The sequence below is a fragment of the Nomascus leucogenys genome, chromosome 18, assembly GCF_006542625.1.
Source record: "Nomascus leucogenys isolate Asia chromosome 18, Asia_NLE_v1, whole genome shotgun sequence".
In the NCBI taxonomy this organism is placed as follows: domain Eukaryota; kingdom Metazoa; phylum Chordata; class Mammalia; order Primates; family Hylobatidae; genus Nomascus; species Nomascus leucogenys.
Window position 1 is genome coordinate 83687541 of NC_044398.1, and position 26929 is coordinate 83714469.

The following is a 26929-nucleotide window of genomic DNA, read 5'->3' on the forward strand; positions in this document are numbered from 1 at the left end:
TGTAAGACTGGGAAGACCAGTTAGGAGAGGCTACTGCACTGTTTTAACTAAGAGATAATAAAGCCCTGAACCAGGCAGGGAGCAGAAGGAACTCACAGAAGACGCAGGAGAGGCACGTTTCAGAGAGAATCCAGTATGCAATGGATGTCGCACACAAGAGAGAGAGACGCAGGTAACCGGAGCCATTTACACTAATGGGTAAATCTCGGGAAAGCGCTGGTTTCGGCTACTGGCCAATTACAGGTTTGAGGTGCCCGTCGCCGCCACCTTCCCTTTTTTATATTCCTCTTTTTCTAATGGCCGCCTCCACTTCCCTCCATCTCTCCCACGCTAGTAACTGAGCTTTCAGTCATCGACCTGACCCTGCGTTTTCCCTCACGCTCCGATTCTGCTTCCTATCACTGCCTCCTACTGTACTCTCACAGCCTGGACGAGCACGGGTCAGGCCCTAGGGCTGTGGGACACTCCACCCGCCAGGTCCCCTAACGCCTTCGCCTAGGCAGCTGCCATGCGTGCGCCCCCACCGCTCTAGGACCAATAGGCAGGCCCTAGTGCTGGGACTCGAACGGCTATTGGTTGGCCGAGCCGTGGTGAGAGATGGTGCGGTGCCTGTTCTTGGCCCTGTAGAGAGCTGTGGGCGGTTGTTAAGGCGACCGTTCGTGACGTAGCGCCGTCAGGCTGAGCAGCCCCCAGGCGATTGGCTAGACAATCGAACGATCCTCTCCTATTGGTCGAAGGCTCGTCCGGCTCCGAGCGTGCGTAAGGTGAGGGTTCCTTCCGCTCCGCGTCTCCGTTAACTGGAGACAGGCTGAGCGCCGGCGCCGGTGTTCGGTGGCCTCTAGTGAGATCTGGAGGTGAGGCGGGCGGTGGCCGAGAAGGGGGGCCGGGGCGGCGGGGAGCGGGGCGGAGATGGGTGGGAGCGGGGTTTGGGCTGTGTTGGTGGCAATTTTGGAGCTTCCCTCGGCCCTGGGAAGTGGCTACCGGCAGCTCCTGCGGACCTGGAGGGGGCTGCGGTTGCGCTTTATCGATGTGGCGGCCCGGACCCGCGGGGACTGCAAGGAATGTCCTTGAGGCCCGGCAGGCCGAGCGGCGGCCGGCACCAGTGCCGGAGGAACCCGGGGTCCCGGGGTGGGCTTGAGAGGCGGGCGGCGGTCTGGCCTCTTCGTGACTGCGGTCATCATCGGTGGACCCGCCGGGCGCAGCTGCGTTCATCGGCCCTGTTCAGAGTAGGCAGTGCTGGCTGCACGGTCACGATAATCGGGGCGGAAAGGGTGTCAGGCAGGGTGACCTCGGAGGCCTCTGGATTCGAGAAATGCTAGGGGTCTATGGGGCTGCCGGGCCGGCAGCTCGCAGGGCAGACGGGAGAAGCGTCTGCATTCCGGGATCCGGGCATTCACGCCCAGGAACTGCTGTTCGTTAGCACCTTTCTTTTAGGTGACGGGAAAGATCTCTGTAAATGCTGCTGACTAACTTAGAGCCATGAAAGAACCGTGGATTGGTGTAGATGTTTGTGGTTATTTACAGGAGAACGGCTTGAGAGGATGCGGAGCCCAACGTGGGGATTCGCACAAGGACTCAAAAGATTCTTCTCCCTTTTTTTTTTTTTTTTTTTTTTTTTTTGGTAAGGGGCGTAGTCTCCTTGGTGCTGATATTCTTTTAGGAAAAATGTACCTTGGAGATACAAATATAGAACAGTTAATTTCTGCAGTAGGAGGGGGTCGATGTACTCCATTCTTAAGTAGTCGTTTGAAATATTTCAGGATTTGAGGATATTCCTTCTTAGACATGGTCCTGCAGAGTCGTAGGAAACATTTGTTTCTGGGCTATACTAAATGTGCATGATTTCGGCGTCCCACAAGGTAGAGAATGTACTTTTTGTTTACTTACGAATTTATTTTCCTCTCCATGCAGTGAAAGGCATTTTGCAATTTAGAGATAATCTAGCAAAGGCCTGGACAGTACTTTGGGGATAGGCTGGATTTTGCAGGCCTGCTTTGTTGTAGTGTTCTTCCAGAACTTATGATAAACTTGGTGGCCAAAACAAATGGGAATTAGTAACATGAAGGTTAAACAAAATTGCACATAGGTTACAGCATTAACATGAAAATTGTCAGGTATGTGGGATAATCATTTCAAGATAAGAGTGTGACTATGCGTGCATGCACACACTCTTTGTATTCCTTTGTGATCTAGTTTCTAGACTATAGATAGCCACATTATGGAATCTCATGGTCTACTTAGGTTGACCCATGTGAAATTGCCAGTATTTAAAATTCAACTAACCTACAAAAATAGCAGTTTCATATGATTCCATTTAACACTTATCTTTGTCAGAGAACTTTGGAGCTCTAGCTTCATAAGTGAATGAAGAGAAGAGATATGACTTAAAAAAACAACATGTAATAGAATGTGAGCTAATTGGGTATAGAATCCAGGTTTCCTGATTGCCGGTGCAAGATTTCGTGTTTTTTTTTTTCCCTTCTTTCTGGAATACCAGCTTGAGCAGCAGAATGCTAGATCTTGTTGGGATTGAAAATGACTGCCATATAAGACGCAGTTCTTGGCTTCAAAGAGACAAAATGCATACATTTATTAATTTGAGAACACTGTGAGATAGTATATAATCAAATACTGGAATGTGTAATGCAGGCGGAGTGCTCAGTAGGAGGAAGTAAGATGCCAAAACATCCTTTTCTGCAGTTGGCCATGGTAGGTGGTTTCTGTAGCAGATTGGATTGACATTTAAGAATTATCCATTCTTTTAAAGAATCTGTAAAATGTTTGCAGCATACCTTTTAGTCTGAATAAGTAAGGCATACCTTGCCTATTTACTTTGTTTCTTTAAGTAAAATTAATTTTTATTGCAGCATGGCATAGATACTGTCAACTCAATTTGCAGGAGCTATCCTGTAGCCTGCTTGTGCCATTTGCAACTGCTGATGAAGGTGGACGATTGGATTCTATGGCATGTAAATGCTTTGCATAATCACAGGGCGACGGGGAGGATGTTCATGAGAAATGAGATTGTTTATAATTATGGTTACTTTTGACACACCCTCATAAGATTGCTCAGTTTGTTTCCAAATAGGGGGGGTTCTCTGTGTTTAGGGGCAGCTGACAGAATCATGTGTAATTTTTTTCCTTGAATATTGCAAAGATGACTTTACATGTAGGAAAAAAAGTCCCAGAATCACAATGCCACCATAAAATCTTTTGAGGGAAAACATAATGTGTCTAATGTATAATTATAGGTTTATGATGTTAAACCAATTTGTTCGCAAGTTAGTGTTCCTTCTGGGTTGCAGCTAAGATTTTAACTGAAATGAATTAACTTTTTAAAACAATGAATCTGATTGACATAATGAGGAATAATCTGAGCTGAAGTGTTTTTTTGCAGGGAAAGAGGGTTAGAAATAATTTTGACCTAATTTTGAAACATGTAGTTAATTTACTTTCTGGAATTTTGATGCTAGTTGATCCTTTAGAACAGTTGGTAGAGTTGTGTTTTAAATGTAAGAAACAAATTATGTGATAGAATACCATGATGAAAATCTAGCCTTTTAGTGAGTCTTTTGTTTATAATTAAGTAGAGTTCAAATCTAAGATTTGATTAAAGATTTCCAATACTTAAAGTCCAAGTACCTGCTAATTTAATAGAAAGTATTTTGTTGCTGTTGTTCATTTTCCAGGATAGTTCCAAGTTGACTGTCTCTAATCTGAAGATTTGAAATCCGAAATGCTCCAAAATCTGAAATTTCTTGAGCACCAACCTGACACTCAAAGAAAATGCTCATTGCAGCATTTGGAGTTTGGATTTTGAATTAGGGATGCTAAGCTCATAAATGTAATGCAGATATTACAAAATTCAAAAACATCCCAAATCTGAAACGCTTCTGGTCCCAAGCATTTTGGATAAGGGATACTCAACCTGTATCTAAAATGTTTCTCCTTCCCGTACCCCATTAATATGTTCCCTGAATGCTCTGCATTTAGCCTTAAACTAGAGGGCATGGGTTACATCCATATCTAGGTGCCTTAAAAAAAAGTCGTCTTTAGGTCTGTTTCAAGATGTGTCATAAAATACATGCTACTATAGTTTAAGAATTTAAGCCGGCATTTGTTGAGCAATGCTATATATGAGTGCAAGGTGCTGGAGGGTAAATTGATGAATAAGACTCAGGGTGGAAGGTTGAAAAAGCATGAGTAAACACAGGCAGGTACATGCCACATTTATATTCCTTTAGGTACTGCCAGCTTTTTAAAACTGTGACCCACGGTAGGAAATACATGTTAATTTAAAAGCCAGACACACACTTACATATGTATAGTTTCTTGAAACATAGTTTTAAGAAATAATACCTACCCATACTACCTGGCTTACCCAACAGCAAAATTACAAAAAATATTGTAATATTGTTTTCTATTTTATTTTATTTAAAAATGTTTGTTGTTATCGACAAAACTGATGTCATGATGTAATTGATGCAGTTGTTGTGGATCAACAGTTTGAAAACTGTTTAGCTAGTGGTGTGGTGTGTCTGAAATGTAGAAAACATGGAGTGATGCAGTGAGAGATGACACTTGGTATTTGCTTTGGTTCCTTAAAGCTACTCTTTTTTTTTTGGTCTTTCCCCTAACCCTTTATAAATAGATTAATGCTTTCTTTCACTTACTTGATTGCCTTTTTATAGTCTGTCTTCAACAGATGAATCATTTTTAGTTATTACTAAATGGGAGATTCATTTGAATTCTTGCTAGAGTGGCAGTTAATGAGCTTACTTTTTAAATCTTTTTGGTTGATTTTTACAGGTTACTAATATGCCTTATCACAGGCATTAATTTTAGTGCAAGAAGTAAGACTTGCAGGTTTATTTGTAGAGACCAATGGTAATGGAAGATTTTTTTTCAAAATCAGAATATCAGAATTATTATTTAGCAAACAGGAAATTTAGTCATGGTAGTCACTAGATCAAAATCTTCTATATGTTCTGTTGGGAATTTTTTTGAATGCTATATACAGATACTTCAGCCAGTCATCCTCTTCTAGTACTGTTCCAGCTTTTGATTAGTTGTGAAAGTTTGGAGCTTTTCACATCTAATGCTTTTCCATTGGTCTTCTAGCACTGTTGTTGATGATTCTGCTAGAAGAAAAGCAGCCACCACAGCAAAATTCTTAACCCTGTTTTATTAATGTAGAAACATCTATCAGAAAAGACTTTTTTTCTGTTGACAGCAATGTTAGGAAGGTTTATTAAACATCCTTTTGCTATTGATATTATGCCATATGTTCTGTGGAATGAAAAAGTACAAGAGGTCCCTGCCCTTGAGGATGTCATAAACTAACATGATTTATAGCAGGACACTCAACAAGGAGATTCTTGGGTGTTTACCTTTTGTGTAATCAGAATGTAGATGATGAAGATACTTAACATGCATTTTATATCTAGCTAATTAGAAAATGCGAATAGCCATTTCTCACTTGTGTTTTCTGCGTGATTGCTCTTCTACTTGCAAGGCTTAGGTAATAAGGTCGAGATACTTATCTGGTTTGATCTTAAATGTTTGAATTTATATAATTTTTAAGAAATGGCTGCTTTAAAGTTGGTTGCCAGTGAGTAATAAATGATTTATTGTTTGAGTGAAGAAGTAATAACATAGATCTCTTAATTTTATAATTATTTTCCAGAATTATAAGGAACAGTATCAAATAGTCATATGTATAGGACACTGTGCATACAAAGCAGGGTTTATAGCACACTTTTCCTTAAAATCTTTTCCTAAAAATACAATGAGTTCTATACTAAGTGTTCACACTTGATATTCTTTCCAGGATCCAAGGATTCTGTAGCTACAATGTTGTCAAGACTTTTTCGAATGCATGGCCTCTTTGTGGCCTCCCATCCCTGGGAAGTCATAGTGGGGACAGTGACACTGACCATCTGCATGATGTCCATGAACATGTTTACTGGTAACAATAAGATCTGTGGTTGGAATTATGAATGTCCAAAGTTTGAAGAGGTTAGTGAAGTTGATTTGATATCGACTAAAGTAAATTACATTTTCAATTTCTAAAGAGCCCTTAAGCCCCTATAGGGACCACATAATTTTTAAAAGTTATGAGTAAAATATTTATTTTAGTATTTAGGAACTTACCTCAAATTTCTGCTTACATGGAATGCACTGGAAATGCTCTTATTTTGCTTTCTCTTCACAAATGAATGTAATTGACTTTATTTGAGAAATACATATTTTATAAGTGACTAATAGTCAAAAATGATTGTGGGCCGGGTGTAGTGACTCATGCCTGTAATCCCAGCACTTTGGGAGGCCAAAGCAGGAGAGTTGTTTGAGCCTAGGAGTTCAAGACCAGCCTGGGCGGCCGGGCGTGGTGGCTGACGCCTGTAATCCCAGCACTTTGGGAGGCGGAGGCGGGTGGATCACGAGGTCGGGAGATCGAGACCACGGTGAAACCCCGTCTCTACTAAAAATACAAAAAATTAGCCGGGCGTGGTGGCGGGCGCCTGTATTCTCAGCTACTCGGAGAGGCTGAGGCAGGAGAATGGCGTGAACCCGGGAGGCGGAGCTTGCAGTGAGCTGAGATTGCGCCACTGCACTCCAGGCTGGGCGACAGAGCGAGATTCCATCTCAAAAAAAATTTAAAAATTAGCTGGGTGTGGTAGCATGTACCTGTAGTCCTGCTACTCGGGAGGCCATGGCAGGAGGATCCCTTGAACCTGGGAGGTTGAGGCTGCAGTAAGCTGTGATTGCACCACTGTACTCTAGCCTGGGTAACAGCATGTAACCCTGTCTCAAAAAAAAAAAAAAAAAATTGTGGTGATGTATTGGCTTACCACAGTGGTTTGATTAAAAGTTGGATTTAATTTTTGATTTGTAGGTTTGATATTTTTATTGGACTTGTGCTTACATTTATGTTCTCATGACAATATATAAACGAATTACACATGCAAAATAAAAATTCTTGGCTTTGATTACTTATTTTAAAAGTCAAAGCTATTGGAATTTCCTTTTCTTTCTCTCCTATTAGGATGTTTTGAGCAGCGACATTATAATTCTGACAATAACACGATGCATAGCAATCCTGTATATTTACTTCCAGTTCCAGAATTTACGTCAACTTGGATCAAAATATATTTTGGGTAATAGTTTTACATATTTAACTTCTGGTGTCATCAGATTTTTGATTTGCTGTGGAAATAAACCTGTTCATTCAAATCATGTATTTGGAAATATGTGTATTGCTGAAAGTGTGCTGCATGCATTGAATAGTTTCCTTATTATTGGCAATTAGACATTCTGAAATTTCAGACTTAATCATTTGGAGTAAACTAGTATTATCTCAGAATAGTGTGTGACACTGTTATTATTTGTGTAGTAAAGGATAAAGTTTTTTCAGTATTGAACTTTTGTCATTTTAGGTATTGCTGGCCTCTTCACAATTTTCTCAAGCTTTGTATTCAGTACAGTTGTCATTCACTTTTTAGACAAAGAATTGACAGGCTTGAAGTAAGTATTTAAAACCTAAATATACTTTCTGTCAAAATACATTTTAAAAAACTTTTCTTCCCCATGCTGTAAAGGTACATTTTCAAAAGTTAAGAAAATAAGGGGAAATTTTTTGTATAATTTTACTATTAGCTAATTTTAATAACTATTAACATTTTGGTATATATCCTTTTCTACTGTTTTTATACTTAAAGAAAATATCTGATATCATATATATTGTTTTATAATTTCTTTATGCATAATAATAGTTTATCAACATCTTTCCATGTCCCTTTTTTTTTTTTTGAGATGGAGTTTCACTCTTGTCACCCAGGCTAGAGTGTAATGGCATGATCCTGGCTCACTGCAACCTCCACCTCCCAGGTTCAAGCAGTTCTCCTGCCTTAGTCTCCTGAGTAGCTGGGATTACAGGCACCTGCCACCATGCCCATCTACTTTGGTATTTTTAGTAGAGACTGTGTTTCACCATGTTGGTCAGGCTGGTGTCAAACTCCTGACCTCAAGTGATCCGCCTCCCTTGGCCTCCCAAAGTGCTGGGATTATAGGTGTGAGCCACTGTGCCCGGCCTCCATGTCCTTAATGTTAAACTGAATTGTTTGTAATGGCTATATGTATTCTCTTCTGTCTAAACATCTTGTAGTTTATTAATCATCTAATGTTGGACTGTTAGGTTATGTAATTTTTTTCATTAATAACAACACTGTGATGAATTTGTAATGAAATTTTTGTTCATATTCATAATCATTTTCTTAAGATACATTCCTAGGAGTGAGACAGTGGTTTTGCTTTTTTTAGAGCTTTGCTTTTTTTTTTTTTTAAGAGGTTTTTGGTGCTATTATTGCCAATTTAGTTTCCAGAAAGTTTGTTTAGTTTATCCTTCCACAGGTAGTGATCAATGAAAATTTTTGTATATTCCACTTTTTTTCCCTAGTGGTAATCCAAGGAGATATTTTTTACTAAGGATGATACTTTGATACAAAATTATCAAAAGGTGTTTAAATGTAAATATACTTACATTTTAACATTAAAAATATTTTTAACAAATATTTTGAGCAACTATTATGTTTAGCTTTGAGGATGCCAAAGGAATATAGGGTATACCTTTTTGTCTGCAGAAAGGTACACATACTACAGGATCATATAATATGCAGGGGGAAAGGTTTTGTTCTAAAAAGAATTTTTTTTGTATCATACTTTTTCCCATTAAATTCATCTGATCATTTTGTTCTTTTCCAGTGAAGCTTTGCCCTTTTTCCTACTTTTGATTGACCTTTCCAGAGCAAGCACATTAGCAAAGTTTGCCCTCAGTTCCAACTCTCAGGTAAGTATTATTTATAAGATAGGAATGTGAATACTATTCCTTTTTTCAGTTTACATTAATAGGAAGGATTAGTAGCGTTTCTTCATAGCACAAGATTTAAGAATTGCCCAAAGTTTTAAGTTTAATTCTCAAGTCCCAAGACTGGTCTCCATAAGCGCCCCAGGAACAGTCCCCTGTATCTAACAACCCAATTATGATTCTGTAGCTACTGGAATTTGGAATTGTCCCCATTTTTCTTTTTGAAAGTTTTCAGAAATTATGGTAATAATAATTTTTGGGTAAATAAGAGTATTTTCCTAGTGAAACACGTCAGAGAGCAGAACAAGATCAAATGGAAGAGAACCCCAGGGTAGATTGATTGATTGATTGATTTGAGATGTAGTCTCATTCTGTCGCCCAGGCTGGAGTGCAGTGGCGAGATCTTGGCTCACCACAGCCTTCACCTCCTGGGTTCGAGGGATTCTTCTGCCTCAGCTACCTGAGTAGCTGGACCATCCCTGGCTAATTTTTGTGTTTTCAGTAGAGACGGAGTTTTGCCGTGTTGGCCAGACTGGTCTTTAATTTCTGACCTCAAGTGATCCATCCACCTCGGCCTCCCAAAGTGGTGGGATTACAGGTGTGAGCCACCGCACCTGGCCAGATTTATTTTTAAACCCCTTAAATTAACACTGGCATTATTTCCTATTTTAAGTTTCATCTTAATGTTCATTAGTCACTTTGAAGAACCTAACCATTTTAACAATATTATATCAGAGTATCTTGAGTATAAAATAGCACACAATTCTGCCCTGATTATTTATTGATGAATGTGTGTGATCATTTGAACATATTAACAAGGAAATGAGTTTGGTTTTATTAATACTAATATGATCTCATAAAAATTTGCAACTAAGCTTCTGTCATGGTAGGTAAAAATATAGAATGTTGTAGGATTTAATTATGTGTGATTTAAATGACAGAGTTAATGCACTACCTCAAAGGAATATTCCTAAGAAATATCTTATTCAGTGGAGAGGGAATCAGGGCACTGTACGTTCTTTTTTAAAAATTTGGCTGGGCGCAGTGGCTCACGCCTGTAATCCCAGCACTTCAGGAGGCCGAGGTGGGCAAATCACCTGAGGTCAGAAGCTCGAGACCAGCCTGGCCAATATGGTGAAACCCCGTCTCTACTAAAAATACAAAAATTAGCTGGGCATGGTGGCGGGCGCCTGTAATCCCAGCTACTCGGGAGGCTGAGGCAGAATTGCTTGAACCCAGGAGGCGGAGGTTGCAGTGAACCAAGATTGCGCCATTGCACATTGCACTCCAGCCTGGGAAACAAAGTGAGACTCCATCTCAAAAAAGAAAAAAAAAATTTTTTTAAATCCTTTATATTACAATCATACGTTGTATCTTGAATACCTGTTAGTTTTATCATATTGTATATTTTACTCTTTAAATAGTAATTTGATATTAATATAAGCCATAGGATGCTCTAACATTTAAAAAAGTTATTTTGTCCCTTGCCCTCATTGATATGTTTGATCTGTTTTAGGATGAAGTAAGGGAAAATATTGCTCGTGGAATGGCAATTTTAGGTCCTACGTTTACCCTCGATGCTCTTGTTGAATGTCTTGTGATTGGAGTTGGTACCATGTCAGGTTTGTAAGCAATTTTTGCCATATTTTAAAATAGGTATGTTGCTAAAGAGGAAAAAGAACATCTTAGATTTGTATTATTTATTGTTAAATTCTGACTTTTAAATTACTCTTAAAATTTTTTATTATATTAGTGTGTGGGTATATCTGGCCTGTTTGCTTTGGTGGAAACTTAGCAGCAGGTTACTGATTGATTTTTCACTCCTGCCATCCTCTCTTTGTGTTCCACTTTGTGATATTTTTATTCATTTGATTTCTTTTGTTTGTTTTTTTAACCAACATTGCATTCCAAGGTTGGTCTGGAAAACACTTTCCAGCCCCTGCTGTTACTTAGACTCAATTGGTGACTTGGTTCTTTGTGTTTTAATTATCATGTAGGGAGAAAAGAGTCAAGAATTGGACAGATCTGAGTAAGATTCACCTAATAACGTGATTGTGATTGGAAATATTTAATCCGACAGTAAGCAGTACATCTCAGCAAGTACCCAGCATTAGCTTCAACACATGTTTCTTCATTCTTAATTGGATAGTAGAGAATTAGATATTAATATCAAACATAGGACTTCATTATGTAGAATAAAAATTACAGGCTGGCATGGAAATTTGCCAGAAGGAATATATTATGCTGTGTGAAGGTCTCCTAATCATTAGGACTATATTTTATGGCTTTCTTATAAAGACCATACTTGGTTAACTACTGTGTATTTCCTGGTACCTTAGAGTCCTCAATGAGATGCCTCATCCTTTCACAAGTAAATTATCTAACTTTTAAGGATGTAAATTATTGTCATTAGTTTAGGCCTCTTCAGTGGATAGTATATTAAAAATGTAATATTGCTTCTAACTTTCTGAGAGTAAATTATTATTTAGTTATTTATTCTTTTATTCAACAAAGATTTTATTTAGCAAATAAAATATTTTTTAATTTTAACAATTTACTTACCTTAAAATTTACTTTTGGGAGTACAATTTTATGAGTTTTGACAATGACATAGTCTTGTAACCACCACTACACTCAAGAAAAAATGTTGATCTGGTGAAAATGTACTTGCTTGATTTTATTCAAGCAAAAGAATATGTGAGAAGGGGATTCGCCAGGAAGTAATAGTTGGGCCATGAAAGCACGGGATTATTCATTGAAATAATGATGATGTGAAAAGCAGTTGTGCGATGAGTTTTGTCATGATATGGTCAGAGAAGTAGACGAAGGAAGTGATGAGATTTGTGGCTGGAGAAGGCAGTGAGACATTTACAGCTATGCAGAAATGGTATAATTAGAGATTTGGGTTAGGGTAAAAAAGGACAGATTTAACACATATTAACTTGGAAGTAATCCTTTCAAAAAGCCAGTACAAAAAGAAGAAAGTCTTAGCTTCTTGGATGTATGTGGATTGGTGCTATTTCTTTGTATATAGAAGGACTTATCTGGGGACACAGTAAGGAAGAATGCCTGGAGAGCATATGGCAACAACGTGAGTGAAGATTGTCCAGAGAGAAATAGTAGATAGTCAAGTCATGAAAGCATTGGTCAAGGATGGTTTTAATGGCCTCAAGTTTGAAAAGATTATATTCAGCTACTATTTAAAATGTAGTTTGATTTATAATGCTTTTGTTATTGTGATTTTGTAGTCTCTTGAATTTCCACATTTGAGTGGAATTCAAAAAATACAATATATGCTTGTTCTAGTCAGTCAAATGATATCTTAAAATTTAGGTAATAAAATAAAACTTTGAGTTTTTGTGAGCAGTTTTTATAGGACAATTTAAATTTATGTTTCAAAGCATTGTTATGTTTGAGTGACATCAGAAATATGTTTTATATTATACTCAAGTTTATTTGTAAAGTGAGGGAGAAGGATTTGGTGGTAATCTAAGGTCTCGTCTAGCCTCTGTAATTCTGTTTTCTATTGGAGATTACCAAATGATACCTTAAACAGTTTGTAGTACAATATGTTTGTTAATTTTTAGTCTTGAGTTGGCATTTTGTATTATATCATTTTCCAAAGAGATCAATGAAATAACCAAAATTACAAGAACTTCAGTAGGCATCATAGAGGTTATATTGAAATTAGAGTTTGTTGGTACACAAAAATATTATTTTGACTTTATATCAGGACTGGCATAACTGGCAGGATATTCTACTTTTATAAAAATTCCTTGGTTAATTGGCAAATTGCTTTTCTCCTAACAAGTAGGATTAGATCAATAGTGTAACTGGGGTTTTGCTCCATTAAAGTAGCCTGTGCTCTCCTTATTTCATAATAAGGCGCTACTGCTTGACAAAAAGGAATTGGAAACACGTATGTTTTATCAATTGTGTATTAAACACTACCATTCTGCCTGGCATTGTGATATTGGGGATATGGGAGAAGGCAAGAGGTTTGCCCTTGAGGGACTTAGAGTTCTGTGGTTATTCCTGCTGTTCCCTAAGGCTTGGCATCACCTCTAAGTTGCTAATTCTATTTCCAGTAAATGGCAAGGAGCTTAATGTACTAATATTTTCATGTATTTGTCTACCTGCAGGAAGACAAATATATCCTTGTGATATATGCAGCATCAAAAATAACGTACACTTCACTAGTTATATCTTTAATTTTTCTCTAACCAGGGGTACGTCAGCTTGAAATTATGTGCTGCTTTGGCTGCATGTCAGTTCTTGCCAACTACTTCGTGTTCATGACTTTCTTCCCAGCTTGTGTGTCCTTGGTATTAGAGGTAAGACCAATTCTTACATATGGCACTAGTAGAAGAGTAAGATTTCTGCTTACACAGTTTACCTAAACAGAAGCAATACGTTCTAATGTCACACTGACTTAATTTGTAGCTTTCTCGGGAAAGCCGCGAGGGTCGTCCAATTTGGCAGCTCAGCCATTTTGCCCGAGTTTTAGAAGAAGAAGAAAATAAGCCAAATCCTGTAACTCAGAGGGTCAAGATGATTATGGTAATGCCACAGTTTTCTTCTTCTTTTAGTATCCTCAGTTCCAATCTCATTCTTTTTAAGATTTTTTTCTACAATTTTGGCCCATTCAATGATATTGCACCCCCTTCTTCCTTTTTTTCTTAATGTGTTCATTTCTTTAAGGCTCCTGGTCTTTATCAGCCCCTCTCTCCTAAACAGACTTTTTAAGTTCCTCCACCTTATCTCTCTTTGAAAGCCTGTTCTTTGGGGTGTTTTCAGTAGTTCAGTGGGGTCACTACTTTAGTTAGTTGCATAGCAAGCTTGGGGCTTTTTTGTTCATGGTAAGGGGAAGCTATGAGAGATGATGTCTGGCTGTCCAGTTGCTAGGGATAAGAAATTTAAGTTCTATTGATATGCAGAGGATACATTATTTTAAAAATTTTATTTCAGTCTCTAGGCTTGGTTCTTGTTCATGCTCACAGTCGCTGGATAGCTGATCCTTCTCCTCAAAACAGTACAGCAGATACTTCTAAGGTTTCTTTAGGACTGGATGAAAATGTGTCCAAGAGAATTGAACCAAGTGTTTCCCTCTGGCAATTTTATCTCTCTAAGTAAGTTAATTGAAATCTACTTTGTGATATATTAATCATAACACTCTTATGCTAATATAAGTTTAGATTGTGTCCTTTTCTGAATAATATTTTAATTTGCTTTCTTTTATTTAGAATGATCAGCATGGATATTGAACAAGTTATCACCCTAAGTTTAGCTCTCCTTCTGGCTGTCAAGTACATCTTCTTTGAACAAACAGAGACAGAATCTACACTCTCATTAAAAAACCCTATCACATCTCCTGTAGTGACACAAAAGAAAGTCCCAGACAATTGTTGTAGACGTGAACCTATGCTGGTCAGAAATAACCAGAAATGTGATTCAGTAGAGGAAGAGACAGGGATAAACCGAGAAAGAAAAGGTAACTTGTTATTATTCTCTTCGCTTTCAGTCCTTCATTGCTTTGTCAAAAAGTAGTCTGTTTTCAAAATTATGTGCCGTGTTGTGAGATTTCTTTTGATCTCTTGAACAGTTGAGGTTATAAAACCCTTAGTGGCTGAAACAGATACCCCAAACAGAGCTACATTTGTGGTTGGTAACTCCTCCTTACTCGATACTTCATCAGTACTGGTGACACAGGAACCTGAAATTGAACTTACCAGGGAACCTCGGCCTAACGAAGAATGTCTACAGATACTTGGGAATGCAGAGGTGAGGACGATAACATAAACTCCAATGTGGCATTTTTCATTACAAAGGAGCTTTTTCAAGGAAGAAAAATCGAGTATCTGCTGAACACTACAGCTAAGTTCTGGGCACGGTGTAACATGACTAACAGATACTATCTTCTTTCTTTATTTCACACAACCTTGAGAGGTAGGTAAAATTATTTATTTTTCAGATGAGAACATTGAGGCTCCGATATGTTTATTTCCCAAAGTAGTACCTCTAGGAAATGATAAAGCTGATAGCAGGGTCCAAGATTTTCTGACTCCAGAGTCAAAACTCTTTCTAATTTATTACTGTTTATCGTAGAGATGAGTGACTACTGTATTCTCATAGGTGTGTTGAGGCCTAGAAAGAGTTTAACACAGAGACAAGTTTCAAAGATAGAAGGAAGTTTGTTTTTGTTTTGTTTTGTAAGCTTGATACCCATGAGGAAGTTTGTTTTTCTTTCTGACATTTGAACAGGGCCTTCTGCCTACATGACCATATGAATCTACTCATGCTTTCATGCAAATAATCATGTTCCATCCATGGCTGCTTAATATGGTTCTTTCTTTTAAATATATTTTAATAAGTTTATTGGTAAAATGCATTTTTTTGCCAGCTTTATTGAGGTATACTTGACAAAATTTTATTATTATTATTGTTTTGGAGACAGAGTGTCACTCTGTCACCCAGGCTGGAGTACAGTGGTACCATCTTGGCTCACGGCAACCTCCACCTCCCAGGTTCAAGCGATTCTTGTGTATCAGCCTCCCCAGTAGCTGGGATTACAGGCATGCGCCACCATGTCTGGCTAATTTTTGTGTTTTTAGCAGAGACGAGATTTCACCATGTTGGCCAGGCTGGTCTCAAACTCCTGGCCTCAAGTGGGCCTGCCTTGGCCTCCCAAAGTGCTGGGATTACAGGTATGAGCCACTGCATGCCCGGCCTGCATTCTTTAATCATATACTTTTTAGCTAAACTTAGTCATTGTTCTTTAAACAGTTTCCAACTCTGGGTTCCTATTGTTTTTGTCATCTGACATGCCTCCCCCTCTCCAGGTGTTCACACCTTTAGGGCAAATGCTAGCATCTCTATGAAACCTACCTCAATTCCGCGAAACAGAAGTAACCTTTCTTTTCTGAAGCATCCTTTATATAGAGACTGTGCATTTTTAATGGCAGTCGTACCTTGTTGCTTATATCACATTTACATGAATATCTCCATTATTAGACATCAGGCTCTTAGATGGCTAAGTCCATGTCTTGAGAGGGTCTTGGATTTCGTAGGTGCTCAGCAAACTTACTAAGAGAATGAATGAATTTGCATTGATAATACATAAACCAGCTAATGTTTATCTTACTATTCTTTTGAAAAATTAGGCTAATATTAGTGTTTGCAAGGAAGATCCTTGAATAAACCCACAAAATGGAATTACTGGTACCAGTTTTGTGGAGGGTGGTGATTGTGAGTGTGTGTGTGTATATGTATGTATGTATATCACCACCACAAGCAGAGTCGAGAGACAGCTAATAAACCAAGAGAAAATATTGGCAATTTATATTTAAGGCTAAAGGGCTAATCTCTAATATATAAAGAGCTCCTACAAATTGATGAGACTAAATTTTTATCTAATTTGATAAATGACCCCAATTTCATTTTTTTTCTCCATTTCTTTAGAAAGGTGCAAAATTCCTTAGTGATGCTGAGATCATCCAGTTAGTCAATGCTAAGCATATCCCAGCCTACAAGTTGGAAACTCTGATGGAAACTCATGAGCGTGGTGTATCTATTCGCAGACAGTTACTTTCCAAAAAGCTTTCAGAACCTTCTTCTCTCCAGTACCTACCTTACAGGGATTATAATTACTCCTTGGTATGTTATTTTCTCGATTAAGAGAGATTTGCTTTGTATGTTTTTAGTCTTTTTTCTTGATTAGTTTTGTATATGTACATAGTTTTATAAAACATTTTCCTTTTAAATCATTTTATCCTAATTTTTTATTCTGCTTATGATGTAGGTCATAGAAATTAAAAATATTTTTCCTGTTTTTATAGTCATTACTCAAAGATTTTAGTATTTTAAACACTTTTTAAAGGTGAATTAAACATTTTGTTTAAAAAGAATACATACGAAAGGATTAAGTTTGAAGACAGTTATTACTGGCAAGCTGAGATGAATTTTTGTGCATTTACTATATAGATTTTCATTTGGTGCCTGACTTTACCTTTTAGGTGATGGGAGCTTGTTGTGAGAATGTTATTGGATATATGCCCATCCCTGTTGGAGTGGCAGGACCCCTTTGCTTGGATGGAAAAGAATTTCAGGTTCCAATGGCAACAACAGAAGGTTGTCTTGTGGCCAGCACCAATAGAGGCTGCAGAGCAATAGGTGTAAGTTGTCATTTATATATTTGCCAGTTTAAAAATACATCATAGGTAAGGCAATGAGAAGAGTTTTAAGGACAATTAGTGATACCTTTTGGGTCAAGCATGAGCGTTTTTGGGTAACATATGCTTGCTTCTCCAACATACACTGTGTAGCTTGGTGGAGGTGCCAGCAGCCGAGTCCTTGCAGATGGAATGACTCGTGGCCCAGTTGTGCGTCTTCCACGTGCTTGTGACTCTGCGGAAGTGAAAGCCTGGCTCGAAACATCTGAAGGGTTCACAGTGATAAAGGAGGCATTTGACAGCACTAGCAGGTGTGTGAGTGGATTTGTATGTACAGTTATATCTATTTGTTTATTTTAGAACCAGTCATTTTCTGTGATTACCAAACATAATTGTTAACATATTACCTGCTTAAGAGCACATAACAGAATATCAACTTTAAAGCCATTCATTTAAAGTGAGTAATATTTATGCTTGGTTGGGGGAAAAAAAAGAATGTTGATTCAAATGAATAGCTCCACAGAGGTAAATTAGTAAGAAAAAAAAGTGTGAGCTAGTAATTTTGATTAGACTGTTACTTTGCCTAGGAGAGAACTGTCTTAGAAAAAAAGACTTTTCAAATAGGAGAGAAGTATTAGTATAATAGACTTACTTCAAATAAAGAAAATTAATAAAGTAGCATAATCAACACAAATGATAACCACAGTATAGTTCAAGCTAACACATTTGTTTTTATGTGAACTGTGTAAGTTTATTAAGAAATAATTGTGACTGGGCCCAGTGGCTCACGCCTGTAATCCCAACACTTTGGGAAGGCCAAGGTGGGCAGATCACTTGAGGCCAGGAGTTCGAGACCAGCCTGGCCGACATGGCAAAACCCTGTCTCTACTCAAAATACAAAAATTGGCTGGGCATGGTGGCCCGCGCCTGTAATCCCAGCTACTTGGGAGGCTGAGGCAGGAGAATTTCTTGAACCCTGGAGGTGGATGTTGCAGTGAGCCAAGATCAAGCCACTGCACTCCAGCCTGGGCGACAGAGCAAGACTCTGTCTCAAAAAAAAAAAAAAAAAAAAATTAATAATATAATAATAAAAGAATAAAACACAATCTTTGCATCTTTTATTTATAGATTTGCACGTCTACAGAAACTTCATACAAGTATAGCTGGACGCAACCTTTATATCCGTTTCCAGTCCAGGTCAGGGGATGCCATGGGGATGAACATGATTTCAAAGGTAAGTGTAGGCAGAGTATCTGAAAGTACTTTTATTAAAATGAAAGTAGTTTGATAAAAAACAAATCAGGCGTTTGTTGATTGGTATTCCTTACATTTGATAGATTTAATTTAGACTTGGCATTACACATATCCTGAGTTTACTCAGGACTGGGAACAATCTTAGTGTTGACATTTCAAAACTTTATCCAGTCAAGAGATCACCTTTGAAGCTGACCTCTTCCAGAGACTTCAAGATTTGTCTTTAAGAACACCAGTATAATTCCAGTACTTTGGGAGGCCAAGGCAAGAAGATTGCTTGGGGTCTGGAGTTTAAGACCAGCCTGGGCAACACAGTGAGATGCTATCTCTACAAACAATAAAAAAAAATAGTTGTGCATAGTGGCACACACCTGTGGTCCTCACTACATGGTAGGCTGAGGCAGGAAGTTAGCTTGAGCCTAGGAGCTTGAGGCCAGCTGGGGCAATGTAGCAAGACCCTGACTCCATTCATCCGTCCGTCTGTCCGTCTATCTGTTTTCAATTTAGGATATTTTCTGCTTATGTGGGGTTTACAGCCTAATAAACCTATCAAAAGTCAAGGAGCATCTGTATAAGCTTTAAAATTGCCAATAAACAGTATGGCAGTTCATCAACTTAAACATAGAATTACCATATGATCCAGCAGTTGCACTTCTGGGCATATACCCAAAAGAACTGAAAGCAGTTCTCAGAGAGATATTTGTACAGCTGTGTTTGTAGCAGCATTTTTCATAATAGCCATGAATTGGAATCAACCTTAGTGTTCATTGTTGGATGAATGGACAAAAAATTAGATGTATTTGTATGTGTGTGTATGTATATGTCTATATAAAATGGAATATTATTCAGCTTTAAAAAGGAAGGAAATTATAGCACATGATACAGCATGGATAAACATTGATGACATTATGCTAAATGAAATAAACCAGTCACAAAAAGACAAATACTGTATCATTCCACTTGAATGAGGTGTCTAGAATAGTCAAATTCATAGAGACAGAAAGTAGAATGGTGGTTATCATGGGTTTGGGGAAGGGGAAAATGGGTGGTTGTTATTTAGTAAGTACAGAGTTTTTGTTTTGTGAGATGAAAGAGTTCTGGGAGCAAAGACATGGAACCAACCCAAATGCCCATCAATGATAGACCAGATAAAGAAAGTGTGGCACATATACAGCATGGAATACTGTGCAGCCATAAAAAAGGAATGCGATCATGTCCTTTGTAGGGACATGGATGAGCCTGGAATATCATTCTCAGCAAACTAACAGGAACAGAAAACCAAACACCACACCTTTTCACTTGTAAGTGGGAACTGAACAATGAGAACACATGTGGACACAGGGAGGGGAACAACACACACCGAGGCATGTCGTGGGGTTGGGGGAAAAGGGGAAGAGCATTAGGACAAATACCTAATGCATGTGGAGCTTAAAACCTAGATGACAGGTTGATAGGTGCAGCAAACCACCATGGCACATGTATACCTATGTAACAAACCTGCATGTTCTGTACATACATCCCAGAACTTAAAAAAAAATAAAGTTCTGGGGATTTGTTGCATGGCAGTGTGAATATACTTACCACTGTACACCTAAAAATGGGTAGGATGGTAAATTTTATGTGTTTCACCATAAAATTATTTTTTTAATTGCCAATAAATATGTTTTGGGTTATTGAGGTATGAGTTGTTAATTGAATTAATGCCATTTAATTGGAAGTCATTGGAAGGCTTATTTGTGTTTTATGTAATATAAAGCTCAACGACTTTCCACTCACAAGATCAACTCTTATGACCCACTTCTCTTTACAGACTTCATTACTTGGGGTTTTAGGTAACAGCTGAATAACTAGAAGATGGAATTTATTACTCATTCCCCAGTGACATATAAATATGAGTATTTTTATTGAGTATTTTTAACATTATCATTTTTTATATACATCCTATTCAACAATGACTACAAAGAACTTGGTTTTCATACCGAGAAAGAAACACATTAGGAATCTATACCTGACCAAGAAAGTAATTGTGATGGTTAATAAAACAGCTCTTACTTTTGTGCTCAGTTTCTTTTGAAGTATAGTTATTATACTTAGAAATATATCATAGATACAAATTCTTCTCATAAGGATGAAGGATGAATATTTCATGCATTTTAATATGTGTGTGTTTTGGGTTCTTGGTAACAGGGTACAGAGAAAGCACTTTCAAAACTTCACGAGTATTTCCCTGAAATGCAGATTCTAGCCGTTAGTGGTAACTATTGTACTGACAAGAAACCTGCTGCTATAAATTGGATAGAGGGAAGAGGAAAATCTGTTGTTTGTGAAGCTGTCATTCCAGCCAAGGTTGTCAGAGAAGTGAGTGATTGGATGGATAATTTATCTTTTTTATTTTGTAATCTTTAATTATATTTAAAAATGGGGGAAAGGAGTATTAACATTTTTAGTAAATATATGGGACAGTGTTTGCCATCAAAGATGACTGTTGTACCTTGCCCATCTGTCTGTGTGTATCATCCATAGGAACAAACTTCACTGATTTTTCTTTTTTATTTTTATTTTTTAATGGAGGACAGGGCTTAAATGGGGCCACATCTAAACTTTGTTTTCTGGAGGTGCAGAAAGATAGATTTGGGTAACATTCCCCTGAACCTTCTGGAGGAACATCTAAATGTACACAGCTCTGTTTTCTAGGTATTAAAGACGACCACAGAGGCTATGATTGAGGTCAACATTAACAAGAATTTAGTGGGCTCTGCCATGGCTGGGAGCATAGGGGGCTACAACGCCCATGCAGCAAACATTGTCACTGCCATCTACATTGCCTGTGGACAGGTGAGCTCTCCAGCCTCCACTTCTCTTCTGTTACATCTTTGTAAGTGAAAAAAGTATATTGTATATTTTTTCTTTTCTTGCTTACAGGATGCAGCACAGAATGTTGGTAGTTCAAACTGTATTACTTTAATGGAAGCAAGTGGTCCCACAAATGAAGATTTATATATCAGCTGCACCATGCCATCTATAGAGATAGGAACGGTGGGTGGTGGGACCAACCTACTACCTCAGCAAGCCTGTTTGCAGGTATGATGTATCAGGCATAGAGTCCACAAGCCTAGTTCTGACTCTCTGGGTTTCTCTTTCTATCTGAGACTATGTATCACTCACCTCTATATTTTAATTGGTCTTTCTAAAACACTTTTGTCATATCAGCCTAATCCATTGTGTCCAAATAAGCATGTTTAAGCTTATGCTTAGATAAGAAAGTAGATGAAGAGAGCAAATGAATGTTCATCTACTGAGTTAAGGGTACTGCCAGTCAGGCTGTGAATATTATGTTAGCTATGGTATTATGCACTGTCAGGTGTGGCTGTCAATTCTTGGGAAGTTAGTACTTCCAGTGGAGTCTATTCTATTCTGATGCCATTATAGTTGCCCTGTTTTTAGTTGATTTAGTAAGAAATTGTTCGTGATTTTAAGAGCGAATCTTGTGTCTCTCTCTGGCTACAGATGCTAGGTGTTCAAGGAGCATGCAAAGATAATCCTGGGGAAAATGCTCGTCAGCTTGCCCGAATTGTGTGTGGGACTGTAATGGCTGGGGAATTGTCACTTATGGCAGCATTGGCAGCAGGTCATCTTGTCAAAAGTCACATGATTCACAACAGGTAAGACTCAAAGATATATTTAACATGTTCCCCCATACTTCAAAAAATATGCAGTGTAAAAACTTACTATTCAGCTACTGTAGTTCCAAGTTAAAATTCTACATTCCTGATATTTATATATTGCTACTTTGTCATTTTCTACCATAGGTCGAAGATCAATTTACAAGACCTCCAAGGAGCTTGCACCAAGAAGACAGCTTGAATAGCCCAACAGTTCTGAACTGGAACATGGGCATTGGGTTCTAAAGGACTAACATAAAATCTGTGAATTAAAAAAGCTCAATGCATTGTCTTGTGGAGGATGAATAGATGTGATGACTGAGACAGCCACTTGGTTTTTGGCTCTTTCAGAGAGGTCTCAGGTTCTTTCCATGCAGACTCCTCAGATCTGAACACAGTTTAGTGCTTTACATGCTGTGCTCTTTGAAGAGATTTCAACAAGAATATTGTATGTTAAAGCATCAAAGATGGTAATCTACCACTCACCTCTGAAGGCAAATACAAGCTGGGAAAAAAGTTTTGATGAAATTCTTGAAGTTCATGGTGATCAGTGCAATTGACCTTCTCCCTCACCCCTGCCGGTTGAAAATGGATTTTTAAATTATACTGTAGCTGACGAAACTCCTGATTTTGTAGTTAATTTATTAAGTCTGGGATATATAACTTCAAGAAGTAAGAGCTAAGTTCATATTTGTAAATTAATACTTCATTTGGTGCTGGTCTATTTTGATTTTGGGGGTAATCAGCATTATTCTTCAGAAGGGGACCTGTTTTCTTCAAGGGAAGAAACACTCTTCTTCCCAAACTACAGAATAATGTGTTAAATGTGCTAACTAGTTCTATCAGGAAAACAAGTCACTGCATTCATCTCTGCAGGCTATTTGTTCAGAGAGGCCTTTTGTTTAAATATAAATGTTTGTCTAGATTGGCTATAACATGTCTTCCAGCATTAGGCTTTTAAGAAACACAGGGTTTTGTATTCTTTACTAAAGATATCAGAGCTCTTAATGTTGCTTAGATGAGGGTGACTGTCAAGTACAAGCAAGACTGGGACCTTAGAAATCATTGTAGAAACATAGTTTTGAAAGAAAAATACCATGTCTCTAAGCCAAATTTAATTGCTTAAAAGACATTTTTATTTAGTTGAAAAATCTAGTTTTTTTTTGTAAACTGTATCAAATCTGTATATGTTGTAATAAAGCTTATGCAAGTTTATTGGAAGTGTTCAAGAAATAAAAAATCAACTTGTGTACTGATAAAATACTCTAGCTTGGGCCAGAGAAGATAATGTTCTTTAATGTTGTCCAGGAAACCCTGGCTTGCTTGCCGAGCCTAATGAAAGGGAAAGTCAGCTGTCAGAGCCAGTGAAGGAGCCACGTGAATGGCCCTCGAACTGTGTGCCTAGTTCCTGTGGCCAGGAGGTTGGTGACTGAAACATTCACACAGGGCTCTTTGATGGACCCACAAACGCTCTTAGCTTCCTCAGGGGGTCAGCAGAGTTATTGAATCTTAATTTTTTTTAATGTACAAGTTTTGTATAAATAATAAAGAACTCCTTATTTTGTATTACATCTAATGCTTCAAGTGTTGGTCTTGGAAAGCTGATGATGTCTCTTGTAGAAGATGGACTCTGAAAAACATCCCAGGAAACCATGGCAGCATGGAGAGCCTCTTAGTGATTGTGTCTGCAGTGTTATTGTGGAAGATTTACCTTTACTGTTGTACGTAAAGCTTAAATTGCTTTTGTTGTGACTTTTTAGCCAGTGACTTTTTCTGAGCTTTTCATGGAAGTGGCAGTGAAAAATATGTTGAGTGTTCATTTTAGTGACTGTAATTAATATCTTTCTGAATTAATGTTTTGTACAATTAGTAATTGTATACATTTTGTTATAGAATACTTTTTTCTAGTTTCAGTAAATAATGAAAAGGAAGTTAATACCAGTAAGTGTAAGCAGTAACCTTTTTTTCTTTGGATTAACCCTAGTCCTGAGGTCTGGAAGCTTGTAAAGTCTGGTCATAGTAGTAACCTGTAATTCATGCTAGGAGTCACATGACCATTTATTCTCAAACTCTACAACATTGATAGCAGTATTCTATTACATTAAAATGAGCTCTCTTTAGAGGGTTTGATTAATTCAGATTTATCATCTCAACTAGACATCTTCTGGATAGTGAGAATGGGAGGGCTAGTTAAGGAGAAGAGGGGCAGCCACAACCAAACAGCCATTGCAAGCATTTAAGCTGTGTGAGCTGAATTGGAGAGGGGAATTTGTACAGCTTAGTATAGCTGAGGATGGCCTCTTTAGAAATTATTGTGAGTCAATAATTTACAGAAAATTATTGACTACACTTTTGCTGTAATTAGAGGTAAAAAGGTATGTGTGAGCCACTAAGAAAGAACCAAGGCCGAGATACTAGAGAATCAGTTTGAGTTTTCTCTGAAATGACCTATGGTCACCTGTATGCTCAGCCCTCTCCAGGGTGGAACAGGCTGGACAGAAGAGAGTGAAGGATCTTTAAGCCTGCTCTCTGCCTGGGTGATCTGCTGAGCAATGAGATGCATGTGGCAGGACAAGATGTTTGATTTCAGGAGACGGTACAGGATTAAATCCAAGGGACACATCTCACACTGAACAGCAAAACACATCAATACCAATCTCCTGAGCATTATGTTCATTGTGGAGATGTTTTTCATGACCAGTGTTTCTCTAAGTATGCTCCTATGCTAGGTAAGTCTTGAATTTATTAATTACTTTGCCAGTTAGCAACGATAATGGGTAACCTCTACACTGGAAGCTGAGGGAAGATGGCAGATGATTTAGTTTACAATTATGTATTTAAAGCTTAACGGATTGTTTTTTTCATTTTGGTGTGCTTGGAACACAGCCCTTCTACCCCCATTCCTGCCATTGTTTTCCATCCTGAGCAAGTTTGAGAGCTGCAGTGGGAGGTATGGTCACTCTTGCATCAGGATGTGAGTTTTCTAACAGCTGCTCCCTAAGGCCAAAAGAAGAGACTGACACTAACAGCTGGAGTTAGGAGGCTGAATGCAAAAGATGGCTTTAATACTGCGGCTCTCAAATGAGCGTGCATCCACCCAGAGGACCTGCTTAAACAGACTGCTGGGCCCTGCCCCAGCGATTTCTGATTCTCTTGTTCTGGGGTGGGGCCAGAACCTTGGCAGTTAACAGATGCTGCTGCTGCTGCACTAATAGGTTGGAATTTCAGTATGAAGTGCCTGGTGGGGCTTGAATGGTTTTACAAAACTGTTTATTCAGTAGCGCAAGGTTGGAAAACACCTGGGGAGGGACCAAGTGTTGGCTAATAAAAATTTGATTGGAATTAACCCAAGAGAGATGTAATAACTAACTAGAAAATGTTATTTGGATTTGGTGCTCCTCATACCCCCCCGCCCTGTCCCAGAACAACACTGAAGGTCTTCTCCACCTCTTCAACCTGTGGAGGGACTGCCCCAGAGAGAGGCATTTGCCACCACCTATTCCCTTTACCCTCCTGTTTGTTCCCTGTACTCTGCTACAAAGGGCCAAATAGGGGGAAAAATTGAGCTCCTGTTAGAGGTATGTATCACTGTCCACCCCTCATCTTCACCCCACCTGCCCTATGAAGTTTGACTCCTTTGAACTGTCATGTCCCAGGATTGTAGTGCTGGAGCAGGATTAGTCCCAGGCAACAGCATTCCAGTTGGCTGATTCTGAAGCCAGTTGGCAGGGAGCATAAAAGTAGGAGGGCCTTGTGCCAGCTGCTAAGCATACAAGGTGTGTGTGTGTGTGTGTGCACAAGCTGCTAAGCATACGGGTGTGTGTGTGTGTATGTGTGTGTGTGTGATGGAAGGAAAGCATCAGGAAGTAATCCAAACTAGAAGGGCTATGGTCATCTACCCTGTGTTGATTATGGAAGTCCTTTGCTTTCATGTCACTTGCAAATCTGAAGTGGGCTGGAGTGGAGGTGGGCGGGGGGGTGCAGTTGAGGGGGCAATTCTGTCTCCACTCTAAAATCAGCTGGGATTGTACTCAGTAGAAGCTTTGGACACAATAAAGCAAATTCAGAGTATTGTTAGCCGTGCATGATGTGTGATGTTCTCCTGTAGCCCTGAAGCTCACAAAGGAATTAACAGAAGAGCCTCTACCTTCCTGCCCATTTCACTGTCTAGACTTGGGCTATAACCTCAAAGGAATCTTACAATGAAATCAAGCTTTGGTGCACTTCCTCAGTCTTTTCTGATCGAGGACATAACCTGTGAGCTCTCGTTCTTAAAACTTCGTCCTCTAATAACAAAAGGTACTCAGATCTGTATGGAGAGCTCACCTACCTCAGGCCAATCCTCTTTCAACACATCTGTATGCTCTTACCCAGTGGTCCCCAACCTTTTTTGACACCAGTGATCGGTTTCATGGAAGACAATTTTTCTACGGATGGGGTGGGGTTGGGAAGATGATTTTGGGATGAAAGTTCCACCTCAGATCAGGCATTGGATTCTCATGAGTGCAACCTAGATCCCTCACATGCGCAGTTCACAATAGGGTTCTTGCTCCTATGAGAATTTAATGCTGCTGCTGATCTGACAAGAGGCAGAGCTCAGCCTAATGCTCGCTCTTCCTGCTGCTCACCTCCTGCTGTGCAGCCTGGTTCCTAACAGGCCATGGACCAGTACCTTGATTCAACTGTACAACAGTTAAGTAACTGAAGCTTGCTGGTATAGCCAGGAGAATGGTAATTTTAAATGGATAGTTATTGGGGGAAAAGCCATCTTTAACTTGCTCAGGACAGCACTTACCTATGCCAGTAGAACTGAAACCTTGAACACCCCATCAGGAAAAGCTTTGGACACGCACCTCCAATAATTTTGTTTTTTGAGACAGTCTCACTCTGTTGCCCAGGCTGGAGTGCAGTGACGCAATCTCAGCTCACTGCAACCTCCGTCTCCCAGGTTGAAGTGATTCTCCTGCCTCAAGCCTCCCAAG

General features: G+C 38.8%; 1 protein-coding gene across 2 annotated transcripts; it reads left to right on the forward strand.

The window, feature by feature from the left end:
* The first annotated feature begins 478 nt into the window (after positions 1–478).
* On the forward strand, positions 479–23888 carry HMGCR (3-hydroxy-3-methylglutaryl-CoA reductase). Of its 2 annotated transcripts, XM_003266073.3 has the most exons (20): positions 479–854; positions 5831–6018; positions 7046–7157; positions 7437–7524; positions 8761–8845; positions 10380–10485; positions 13091–13197; positions 13307–13423; positions 13832–13992; positions 14107–14354; positions 14466–14644; positions 16322–16516; positions 16876–17034; positions 17185–17342; positions 18160–18265; positions 20473–20643; positions 20980–21120; positions 21208–21366; positions 21793–21947; positions 22095–23888. In XM_003266073.3, the coding sequence occupies exons 2-20, from the start codon at positions 5854–5856 to the stop codon at positions 22147–22149; spliced, it is 2667 nt and encodes an 888-aa protein (XP_003266121.1). In that variant the 5' UTR covers positions 479–854; positions 5831–5853; the 3' UTR covers positions 22150–23888. The 2 variants fall into 2 exon arrangements, with proteins under 2 accessions (XP_003266121.1, XP_030654568.1); XM_030798708.1 differs by lacking the exon at positions 5831–6018 and having other exon boundaries at positions 820–854.
* The last annotated feature ends 3041 nt before the right edge of the window (positions 23889–26929 follow it).